This window comes from Onychostruthus taczanowskii, unplaced genomic scaffold (genome assembly GCF_017590055.1).
Source record: "Onychostruthus taczanowskii isolate IOZ18803 unplaced genomic scaffold, ASM1759005v1 scaffold19, whole genome shotgun sequence".
NCBI classification, from domain to species: Eukaryota; Metazoa; Chordata; class Aves; order Passeriformes; family Passeridae; genus Onychostruthus; species Onychostruthus taczanowskii.
The window spans coordinates 6,406,601-6,419,023 of record NW_024499128.1 but is presented as its reverse complement, the minus strand read 5'-3'; the positions used below and the strand labels follow the sequence as shown (position 1 = coordinate 6,419,023).

The following is a 12,423-nucleotide window of genomic DNA, read 5'->3' as shown; positions in this document are numbered from 1 at the left end:
GCTGTTCCTTAACCTTGCCCCACAGGAAAAAGCTGTTCCAAATCACCAATAGTTAATAACTGCTGTTACATCTTTGAGAAGAAAGTTTTCTATACTACTTAAACTCTAATGCTAGTCTGTACTCAGAATTTTTATGGTGTTCTTTTAGCTGCATACTACTCTCTAAAGAAAAATTTATCCAGTGTGTTGCTAGCTGCCTCTGAGAAACTGATGGAAGAACAAGAATTAGTGTAGATTGAGCATTTGAATTCGGATGAATTTAAAGACTTGGGGGGGAAAGCTGGTATGTGGGAGTTAATCACTAAGCAGTTTTTACACTGCCTACTAATATCCTGTTTGTTTTGGTGTAATGAAATAATGACTGGTGTAGACTGGAGAGGACGATGCTGCTCAGGCACCTGGCAGCACAGAAATCATTGCCAGGCTGTGCTTCACAACTCACAGAGCTGTGAAGTACTAAGGACCAGTGAAATTGTCTTGTGGATTATTTATATTGACATGCATATTTTATATATCCTTTCAAATACAAATTATTGCAAATTTCTTGAATACATTAAATCAAACTTTGCTTGCCTATAAAAATGATGCTGCAAAGTTAATCTTGAAAGCATTGTGATGAAAGAATATATAATACCTTTGTTCCTTTGGCTGCTTAAAAAATAGGTATTTGCTAGTTTCATGTGTGGGTTATGTGCTTAAGGAAAGGGACTGGGGAGGGAAAGGGAAGCCCAGTAGTCAAAACCAGCATCTTGGCTGTTGTAGTTCCACTGGCACATTTTTTTGCTCACGAAGCTGCACATGTGCTGTTTTGTCAAAACAGGTATAATGGCTGAGAGATTTATTTTTGTAATCCTAATATCTGATAATTCATCTGTATTTGTTGCTGCTGTTGGTTTACAGCTTTAGAGAGGACTTCAGTCTCAGTAAATCTTTGCCCAAGAAAGAATACAGTCAAACTGACATGACAGCTATTGTATTTCTTAATTTTTATCTCTCTTCTTTCTTGTTCTAATTCTAAACTGGAAGCTGTACACAAAGTCAAAACAAACCCAATTTTTATGTTTGAAGGTTTTGCCTAACTGACAGCAGAGGTGAAATGCAAATTAGTGGGTAAAGGAGGACTATGATAAGCAATTGCTTTCTTGGAGCTGACATTTCTGAGAAACAGACTGTCCTTGGTGTGGCTGCTCGCTGATAGGGCAGTGTCAGAGTGTTAGCTTGGTTTTAACAGGGAAAATTGGAGAACCCTTTTCTCTGGGCAAAATATCTTTTCCGAATACGCAGGGCTTTGTGATTTATAAAAAGAGAGTATGATGAAATCATTTTGGCATTTTAATTTTTGTTTAAAAATAAACCCCTCTGAACTGGAATTACTACTTATCTGCATGTGTGTCTGTGTGTCTGTCTGAAGAAGTTTCATTAAGAAGGCCCCCTCCCCGTCTGTCCCCTTATGTGAAGGGAGGAGCCCACTTGAAACAATTAACAATTTCTGAATACCCTCTTGCATAACAAGTGTTACCTCCTTTCTGCAGACAGAAAGGAGGCAACATGTATGTTGTGTATGTTCTAAGTACAAAACCTAGATTCCAAACTCTGTTTAAAAACAAACACACAACTTTCACTCTCTCTCCTGCTCCCCAAAACCAGCCAACAGCCAGCCCCCTCCTGCCCTGCTCCCTGAGAAGTCCTTTTTGCTGATTTGCTGGAGATACAGTCTAGATCCAATGCTTAGGTCTCTGCCAGGTTGTCCCATCAGTGTCCCTGTCCTCCTTTCCCTGCTTTGTTTCAGTGTTTTTATATTCTGTGTATAAAATGTGGGTATACTTTTAAAATCCATTTCCTTTAAAGTATTTCTGGGTTAGAGTAGTCTGTTGTGATGAAGCCTGTACATGAATCAACCTCTTTGTAACCTATGCTGCAGTAAGAATTTTAGGAATTTCCTTTATTAGGACCCGTTAGTATAGTGTAGCCACTGAGGGAGCTGCATTGATTTCTAGGTAAAACAGCCTGAAATTACCTGAAATTTATGGCATATTCCAGCCTTGTGTACACTGCTCCTTTTCAGTATGCAAAGCTTAAATATCCTGAAGTTGGTTGCTTAATGGCAAGTGTTATCCTACATTTAATACTTCAGCTCTTCTTTATAGAGAGACAGCAGTTTGACTGTGAAACTGTTTTTCAGGGTAGCTGAGTGCTGCTAATGGCATGGTGAGATGTGTTGAAGAGCAGCTGCGAGGGTGTCCAAGGGCAGGGGGACCGTGCTAGGAGCTGGGCTTGCAGCATCATGGGCCAGTGTGTCACCAAGTGCAAGAACCCTTCTTCTACCCTTGGCAGCAAAAATGGGGAGAGAGAATCTGGCAGCAAGTCCCACAGCAAGAGAAGTGCAGTCCACAAAGACGACCACGGCTCAGCTTGCGGGAAGGCTTCAGGAGACATTCTTGTGAATGGGACAAAGAAAACAGACGCTGCTGTAGAGTCCAGTCAGCCTCCGACGTTTTCTGGAGATACAAAGAAAGACTCTGTTTGCAGTGCAGAGGAATCTTCTCTTCAGAGGATTGGGGAGTTGTTCAGGAGGTATAAGGATGAGCGGGAAGATGCCATACTGGAAGAAGGAATGGAACGATTTTGCAATGACCTCTGTGTTGATCCCACTGAATTTAAAGTACTAGTTTTGGCTTGGAAATTCCAGGCTGCTACCATGTGCAAATTTACAAGGTTAGTTCTTGTAGAACTTGTAATTATTTTCATATGTTAAAGTATATCCTGTCAGCAGTATGTTGGAGAGACAGCCTCATTAGCTTCACTTACTTATTTCTTCTAACACTTGTATTTTGATCAAATCAATTCCTACCACTGCAGAAGGTAAGGTTTGTATTGTCTTCTTTTCCCCTTCTCCTCACACTGGAATTTAGAAGATGTGGTTTTGGCCATTATGCTGCTAGTGATGAACAGTGTAGTGAGATTCTGTAGACATTAATTTATTCTTGATTTACCAGAAGCAATTTACTGTATCCGGCATTATCTTGGTGATGAGATTGGACACTGAAATTAATTTTTCCTTTAAAGTAATGTGAGATTCTTTAGTAATTGCTACTAACTCTGTTAACAGTCTGTGAAAGAATGACAGAATTGTTCCTGTCCAACCAATGTAACACTTAATGTCTTTTTCCAAGAGTAATCTTGTTAAAGCATAGGGAGGGAAGGAAATGTGAGGTTTTGACTTGTAGCTGTTTCATACTAGCTGCCAAATGATTGCTGTTCAAAGTGCTGTGTGCCCTTCTGGACAAGGGGCTCAGTCAGCAGGCTGACAGCATGTGTGATGCTACAGGAAACAATGGGCAATAGGCAAACCCAGACTGCAGCAGAGTCCCCCAGCTTGATTAGCAGTGTCCAGGTAAGAGCAAGGGAAGAGTGCCTGCAAGGACTGGCAGGAAGAGAAGGAATTTTTTATTTTTTGGTCTGTCTAGATTGGTTTGAGTAATGCTGCTTATTTTTACTGAGCTTATTACTTTGGTGTTCAGAGCCTTGACCTAAGCCTCTGCTGTGCACTGGACAGCACCTTCAGAGTCTTTGTGGCTGAGGGTGTGTGTCAAAGGGATGAGTTACTCTGGAATGCAAATGTGGATTTACTGGAGGCTGATGACACAGGTATTTGCTAAGATGGTAAAGGAATTGTAAGTAGTGTCTGTGCTTCTGCACAACTACCATGAGTGTTGTTAACATGGTTTTAATTTCCCTGGACAGGACAAATCAGTTGTGAGAGGTTGTATTTGTTGAAGGGCACGCTCCATGGTACAGGTGCTGATGGATTCTTCCATCAAGGAAAGCATTGTGGCCTGTTCTCCTGAGTGCTGCTCCATCTCCTGTCTTCCCTCCAGCCTGTCCTGTGTCAGCCTGCTGGCTTTCCTGGCTGGTTGTTACACCTGCTCACAAGCATCAGAGAAACTGGAGCTAAATGTGTCCCACTTGGCCACCTGGGACAGGGCTGGTGCTTGGAGCAGTGTCCATACATTGTGCTGTAGCCCCTGTGATGCTGTGCTTCCTTCCATGCTCTCAGCAGATGCCTTGCTGACTGACAGCAGTGGCTCCCCTTTGGTTTTGCAGGTTGAAAGAGCAACCAGAAACCACAGCAAAAATAGAAGTGAAGTGCTCTGTCCCTTGCAAACAGCTTGCCCAGAGCATGGGCATTTAGACATCAGCAGTATTGAATCCGGTGGGGATAAATGTGTTAGTTTCAAACATGTAGAATTTCTTCTGTGGCAAATTAGATTCACTTTTAAATGTGAAAGGCATTCCAGGATGTGAAAGTGTCCAGAAAAGCCAGAGAGCAGAATCTTTCAAATGTCAGCAGTGCCCCAGCAGACCTGAGCATTGTGTGTGGTTCCCCAGGCCTTATGGAATGCCTTGGAACTGTCTTTCCAGTGGCTCCCCAGGCCTTATGGAATGCCTTGGAACTGTCTGTCTTTCCAGTGGCTCCTGTTGCCAGAATCTGTGTGCCACTGGGGCTGAGGATACACCTTGTCTTCTCCAGGTGGTCCTCTCAGATTCGGTGTAGCTGAACAGAGATGGGACAGGTTCGTGAGGTTGGTGGGAAGGCCTCACTCTAATTTCTCTTCTCTTGCTTAACAGGAAGGAGTTTTTTGAAGGCTGCAAGGCAATAAATGCAGACAGCATTGATGGCATTTGTGCAAGGTTCCCCAGCCTCCTAAATGAGGCCAAGCAGGAGGATAAATTCAAGGATCTCTATCGTTTCACCTTCCAGTTTGGCCTGGACTCTGAAGAAGGACAGAGGTCGCTACATCGGGAAATAGCCATTGCCCTTTGGAAATTAGTCTTCACCCAAAACAAGCCCCCTATTTTGGACCAGTGGTTACACTTCCTAATCAAGAACCCCTCAGGAATCAAGGGAATCTCCCGGGACACGTGGAACATGTTTCTAAATTTTACTCAGGTGATTGGACCGGACCTTAGCAACTACAGCGAGGACGAGGCCTGGCCGAGTCTGTTCGATACCTTTGTGGAGTGGGAAATGGAGCGAAGGAAAAAGGAGGAGGAAACCAAATGCATTCTGTCCTCGGACCCAGAGGGCCCGTGCGCGGACGGACAGACCTAGCAACGGCCCAGCAGCAGTGACAAAAGCAACTTGTTGCCCTTCACAAAATGTAAACTCTGGATGTTTCTGGAAATTACCGAGGCTCCAGATTTTTCTACTTTACACCTTTTTCTGCCTTGTCTTTGAAAGGGCTCTAAAATGCTGTATCATGTTTTAGGCACTTTCTTAATTTTGGTTATTCCTTTTACTCTTGCCCTGAAATATTTGACCCTGGCTACAAGTTAAGCATTTTTTTTTATTTTATTTTATTTTTAAGACTTCAGATTAGTATAAGTAAGTCTGATACTTCTTGCACAATGTAGTTCTTTTTAGTTAGGTTAAATTAACATTGCTAAATTATACAGTGCCAGATTAAGTTTTTCATACTACATCTGTCAGGGCAGGTCTGTACTGTGTGTAGTGCTGTTTACATTGTTGAAATTTTAGGCTGTAATAATTTTAAGGTTTTATACCGAGATGAACAGCAGTGTTAACTATAAATGCATTAATCCTGGGTAATAAGGCTCTAAAAACCAACATAAACAACAGCTTTTTGTAATATGGCTAATTCCCATTTTGAGCTAACTCCTAGTGAATGAGTCCAGATCATTCCTTTTTTTGGACTTTCAAACTAAATGTTGGGATTGTTTTATAAAATTACTGTACCTGTCAGTCAACTGAGTGGTAGATGACGATTTATATCTAAATCTCTTTACACATTCACATAATAAAAGAGCAGTACTACCTCAGTTTTATTGAAAGTGGACTTGTTGATGGACTTCCATTTTCTCTGGAAGTTGTATTTTTGTGGTTACATGAGAATATTTTTACTTGACTAAAAGAACCAAAGGTTCTGCTTCTTAAGTTTGCTAAACATTGAGAGAAGCAACACACAAATCCTAAGTCTTCAAGGAAAACTGTGGTATAATTCTGCTTTAATTTGTTTGATTTATACCTAAAGTATTACCTTACTTGTCTGGCAAGCACAGTACTTCTATGTAAGGAACTATCTTTTGCATTAATATTGACGAACCAATTTTTTAAAGCCTATGTTTAATTGCTAAATTGCAGTTTATACTCCACACTTTCTGGAGCATCAATATCGGCATCTGATGACAAAGTGAATTCTTAATGTGTTCTTAATGACAGCAGTGTAGATGAGTCATTTTTAGACTGATTTGATAATATTTGGATAGGAGTCAATTTATTATTTTACAATGCCTGTATTGGGACTATTTGCCTGTTGAAATTGTTGTGACTTAAAGGGAGTTTTATTAACACTGGTTGAAACTTTTTTGGTTATTGATGCTACCTTTTTTAATTTTAGTATGTCAACTTTTTTACACCTTTTGGTAAAAGGATTGATTGCCAAGGCTTTCTGTATAGCCAAGTGCTGGCTTAATTTGATACACTTCTGTTACACACCTTTTATTTTCAGAGTGCATTTCAGGATCACAAACCAACTTCAACTGAAAAAAACAAAACAAAAAAAAGCCTAGACAGTCATCCATAGCATCTAATGGCTTTTGTGATATAAGGGTTTTAAAACAAAAGGGAAACAGGTTTGAAGTGGTGAGCTTGTCACCAGGTCCAGGGCATCGTGCTTTGCACATCTGTTGTGCCCCACAGGGGTTAGCAGAGAGAGGAGTAGGATCTACCCAAATTCTGGGACTGGCTTTGCTGGTATGCAGCCCTGCAATGGCTTGGCTTGGAGGTCATGAATCACTAACAAAATGTGGGTAGTACAAACAGTTTAAAAACAAACCCACAAGCCACAGACAGCATCTCTTTCTTCTAATAAAAGGAAAGTTTGGTCCATGCTGCTCTTGCTGGGAGACAAGCTGTGGAAAACAAATGTGGTTGTTTTAGATGCAGCTGAATCTGTCCCTTTGCAGGAGAGCCCTGAAGTTGCTGTTTTGTGGGTAAATACACCCAAAGCTTTGTACTTGCTTCTCTAACTTTCTGTGGCACAAAAATGTTTGGCACCAAAACCTTGTTCTGATTTGGTGAGCAAAGCAGGCCAAAGCACTCATGCTGGAATCCTTGAAGTTATGGTGAGACTTTTGCTGGTGCTGCTATTTTAAAAGACTAAAATTCCCCAACAGAGGCTGCTTTGTTAGGAAAAGTTCCAAATGGAGACTGGTTTGATAGTAAATGAAGACTGTATTTGTAAGTTTGAGACTCTTCATTCATTCAGTTACTAAATGCTTAGTTCGTCACTTTTTCTTTTTTTTTCCCTAAAGGAAATTTAAAATGTCCAGAGTGTGAAGAGTAACCATTCACATGGGTAGCTCACCAGATGGCAGCTTCTGATTTACACCCTAGCATGCAGCAGCCCCAAAGGATGAGGGATAGAGCTCTTTAAGGAAGGTGTTTATCTTGTGGTTGGAATGTGGACAGCAGTGAGGAAATCAATCTGTAGCACATCAGGCTCGGCCCTTTTAATGTATCAGAGGTAATACAGCTGCTTTTTAAAGGCAGAGGTGAACACACAGGAAGGGAAAATCTGGTTTCCTGTTGGGGAAAGGACATACTATCACCCACGAGTTCAGTGTGGGGGACAGCCCTGCTCCTGTTCTGCTGCTTCCAGCCGGGCAGGAGCAGCTCCACCCACTGGGCAGGGTACTTGCAAAAATAGCCAAATGATCTATCTAGTGGAGTATCACTTATCTTTAGCCTAATTTTAGTCCTTTAATTACCATTTACAGAATGCAAACCAGACCTGTGTCAGTTTTAAACTCCTGAGGCAGGAGCTGAAGGTGCAGCTCTGGCGGTGCTGGCAGTGAGCAGGGCTGTCAGACCTTCTCTTGGATTGCCTGGTGATTTTGTGATCCCAAACCAGACTGCCTGGACTCTGTAATGTTGGGGTGAGGGAATGGGGTTTGTGTGTGTCTCTGAGAAGTCTTTAATAATATTGGAGCCTCTGAAAATGTGCTTGTTTAATGGTTAAACTGTGAATATCTGTGGAACAGGCCAAATACATTCACTCTTCATTTTTATATAATTTAATTCTTCATTGTGTAGGGCACAGGACTGTAAGTGACCAGTGATGCTGATGAAATCCTTGAAACCATTGCAACTGTTTTATTTTTTTAAAAATTAGATTATGCATTAGGAAACTTTATGCATGTAGTGAATCTGCTGCAACTTGGGATAAATAACTATAGATAACTATATAGGTAGTTGGAGTAATATACTGGAAGACTGGTCTGATATCCACAGTCTGTGGCATTTTACTGCCTTCTCTTATATGCAAAGAAATACAACTCCTGTAAACTTTAGCCCCTAGTAATAAAACACTGACCACCTACACCTTATTATAGCTTGCAACACCTTTAAAATTTGGCTTCCAGATCAACTGGAGGCTTAATTGTGCTAATTTTCACTCGTGTGGGTGCATTTCTGAGGTGCAAGACTATTGATTTAAGTATGGCTTCTGCCCATAGCTGGCCATAAAACATGACTGAGGCAATGAGTTGGAATTGAACACCAAATTGTGAATTCATTTGCTGCTGGTGCTATTCTACATGGAGAATTACAGCTTTTTGGTACTGTGCAATCCCAGTGAAAGGACCACAGGAAAATGACCACAGTCTGGCAGGTGGCACAGACACAGCTGGGACTGAGAGCTGCTCCCCAGGCTGGCCCAACAGATCTGCTGGATCAGCTCTGAGCCAGGACAGTTCTCAGCCAAGTTCAGAGCAGGAAACGAGCTCAGGCTGCTCTGCTGGGGCTGAGTGGCTCGGCTTGGTGCAGGGGGTGCAGCCCCTCCTCTGTGGGCACTGCTGGGGCGCAGCAGCAGCTCTGCTGGGTGACTTTTATTTCACTCTGTGCCATCAGAGCCTGAAGAGCCCATGGATCCAGGACTAGCCTGTCACCCGTGGTTCCCAGGCTGTGCACTGACCAGTGACCTTAGACTTTTGTGACACTGTCAATGTGAGCCTTGTTTCCAAAAAAAGCCCAACAAAGTTAAAGAAACACCATGTAGTTAATAGCCACCTCAGCTGTGATCCAGTTTGTTGGCTGAGGTTACATCATTCCCATTCTTTGGTAAATAATAGTCATTGTGAGTTTCTGGGTCTTGCAGCCTTGCGTTCTGCAGTGTGATGCTTTTCTAGAAGGTTCTCAGTACATTGGGCACCCAGTTCTTCCCTTGAGCCCACTCTGCTCAAAGTATGTGCATGTGAATTTAGCCTTTCGTATTAAAAAGGAAGATGCTTAACCTGAAACTCAGAATTCTTCAGGGTAGTGCTTCAATATGGAGAAAAACATATTTTTTCAAATAAGTATTAAAGCAAAGTGTCTGCTTAAATTTTGTTGTGTGCAAACAAACCCACCAGTGTTAACATTTTCTCTCTGGTCTATTGAAGATCGAATCTTTGGTTTTATAGTGTGAACTGAAGTGAAATTAATGAGATTGTAAGACAGAAAGAAGGCTGTAACTCCTTCACCATGAAGTACGTAGGTATCTCTACCTCTTGTTCTTAGACTTGAATAGTTTAAGGCTACCATCCTTTCGTCCCAGGATTTTATGCCTGGATGAGTAATCTATTTTTTTTAATTGACCCAAGCTAAGTATTATCTATTTGCCATAGCTTTTGGTATCCTGTGTTTAACCTGTATGCAAAGGACCCTTTGGAAGGGGGCCGGGTCAAGCTGCAAACCAGAGTTGGTCCTCCCGGGTGCTACTTTTGGAGTGCAATAGAGCGGCCGAGCAGAGCTACGTGGCCTGTGGCTCAGGGGCTTCTGTCACCACACATCCTCTTCCCTGGTCAGGCTGCCTGTACTGACAGTGAATTGAAGATGGAGCAGCTGCTCCCCAAGAGGGAGCCACCAGCCTTTTTGTTTGCCCTTGAAAAGCTTTAGGAACCCACCTGATGCAGTGCCATGAGTGTATTTTTCTTTTAATCAAAAATACTGTGTTTTGTTCCATGTTGGACTGGACTTGTAACCACCCAGCAAAGATGGGAGCTGCAAAAGTGCAAAGGCTACGCGTGTCCTTTTTCTCCTTGAGGTCAGCATCCTGCTCAGGATGAAATCCTTGTGCTTGAGTAAAGCTGGAATGTTCTCAACTGGAGATGCCGGAGTGGCTTTGGTGCTCAGCTGTGTTCATTAATGCATTGGGGGGTGTTCTTCCCCGTGCAACACATCTGTGCCCTTCCTCCCCCAAAGCAAACTGCAGCACAGTTGCTGTCACAGCAAATCCCCCATAGTGCAACTGCTGCTGCAAGATCCTTCCTGTGTGAGGGCTGGCTTTGGGCTGTGACCTCTTGCACTATCAGGACGGGCACGTATTTCAAGAGAACAGGGGGACATGTGAGACAGGTAAAAAGAGCATGTATGTTCTTGTCCTAACAGCTTGCCTTAAATCACTGACATTGCAGCGGTTCCTTGCTACTATTGCAATCCTCAGTCTTTGAAAATACAACAGGTTCTGTAGGTAATACTGTTTTTTGTTTAATTTTTAATAAGTTTCTATCTTTGCATAATTGCACTCTTCAGATAAGCCCTTTTTGGATAATGTGTCATTTCACACAAAGGAAAAAAAAGTCCATCTCCAGTGTTTGTGCTGTAAAGTGTTTCTTTTTATGCCCTGTAAATTATATCTGGACTAAAGGTTGCCTACTGTTGAAGCAGTGTGTTTACTTGAATGTTGTCATTTTGTGCAGTTACAACTGCTGACTCTTGCTCTTCTCTGGGCCTGTGAGAGTGGAGATTGTGTGACCAGAGCAGGCAAACCTGCACAGAGGATCAGGGGAGCTGAAGGCTGGCTGCTGCTCCCATGAGTGTTACACGTTAGAGGACTTCACTGATCAGTGCTCCATGTTTGGAAGTTGTGACCTCTTATGTCATGCTAAGCAAAGTTATTTGAAAATACACTTGCTTTGTTATCTGTAAGTTTGAAATAGTCTTTTAAAAAGAGATGGGCTGACAGGAGGGTTGGAGGGCCTCGTGCTGTAAGTTGTTGAGTAACTCAAGTTCCAGGAGCCGTGGATGGGACTGGCAGGATTCTGTCCCAAGCCAGCACTCAGAGGATTTGCACTGGCTGGTCTTGAGGGCATGAAGCAACCACAAGGCCTTGATGGGCTGTGTGGAGAAGGGTCAGCCTGGGAGCACTGGTGGGTGCAGCCTTGTTCTTTCTTGTGGCTCTTGAGGCCCCAGTTCAGCCTCAAGTCCCTCTCTGTGGAAGGAACGTGTTTTGGTAGTGTTTGCTCCCAGAGAGGTAACTCAGTGTAACTGAGGAAGTAACAGGAGCACGGCTTTACGTGGCTGTCACTGTGAGCACAGCTCCCTGATGGGCCTCTGGGCTCCTCAGCAAACCAGCCGGGGTGGGCAGGGTCACATCTGCTGTTCTTTGTGCCCAGGGGTGTTCTGCCTTTTCAGACTTACCCAGGAGATAACCCTGCATGAGCCAGTTTTCTCACTCCGGGAAATGATGAATGTGTCGCGTGTCACAGAGCAGTTCCTCTTTGGGACAGCAGTATCAGAAGTGCTGTGTAAATGTAATGCTTGAAAACAGCTGGAGTAAATTCTGTTTCATGTAGGGTCTTTATTTCAAGGGGATGCAGCCAAATTCGAAACCTGGAGGAAAATTGGGAGAATTCCAGGGCAGTGCATCTGCTGAATCCCAATCTGCTGAATTGGTTTGTAGTTTTACAGTTACCTTTCTTACATCAATTTTTCTCACCATTGGTGTCTGGAACAGAATGGAAACAGCATCTTATGGAATGTGCAATCTAAGGCACAATGCAAATAGGGTGTGATAAGAAGGTTGTCTTTACTTGATAGCAATCCTGAGTGCAATGTTTTTGTTGTGTCCCTTTTGGAATAAGAGCATTAAGTACAGTCTGAGGTTTTCTTTTCTTACAACCGAAGCATTGGTTTGTCCATTACTGACTTCTTGTGAAATTTGTGCCAGATGTATATTAAATATTTTGGTGCTTTTTCTAATCCAAGCTGCCATTCATTTACCTGTGAGATTATTGTACTTCTGTATATTTAAATGACCAACCCCTTAAAGAAAAAAAACAAAAAAATTCCTTTAGTCACAATGTATCCTGACTACTGTAGCCTGTAAATGTTCCAAAGCTTCTGGGTTTCCTGTATTCCAGTAAGGTCTGAGGGGAGGGGAGCAGCTACAGAAATCTCACCCACTGGAAAGGGAACTCGCACGCTGTTCTGTGCGTTACTGAACAAATGATTAACATTTGTGGTGTTTACATAACGACACGTTGGTGTTCACTTTTTTGTGCTCAAGCTTTGTACAAAATGTCTTATTTAAAGCTGAAGTCCTTTTTACATTTTTCAATTAAAAAGGGACAAATTACTTA

The 12,423-nt window shown here is 42.5% G+C and overlaps 1 protein-coding gene across 2 annotated transcripts in view; it reads left to right on the top strand.

The window, feature by feature from the left end:
* DCUN1D3 (defective in cullin neddylation 1 domain containing 3) overlaps nt 1-12,423 on the top strand; it is a 25,506-nt gene extending 13,083 nt beyond the window's left edge. For both annotated transcript variants that reach the window (XM_041401334.1, XM_041401335.1), the window contains exons 3-4: nt 2,183-2,715; nt 4,630-12,423. In XM_041401334.1, coding sequence (XP_041257268.1) covers nt 2,285-2,715; nt 4,630-5,113 — 915 coding nt within the window. In that variant the 5' untranslated portion in view covers nt 2,183-2,284 and the 3' untranslated portion in view covers nt 5,114-12,423. The remainder of the gene's footprint in view (nt 1-2,182; nt 2,716-4,629) is intronic.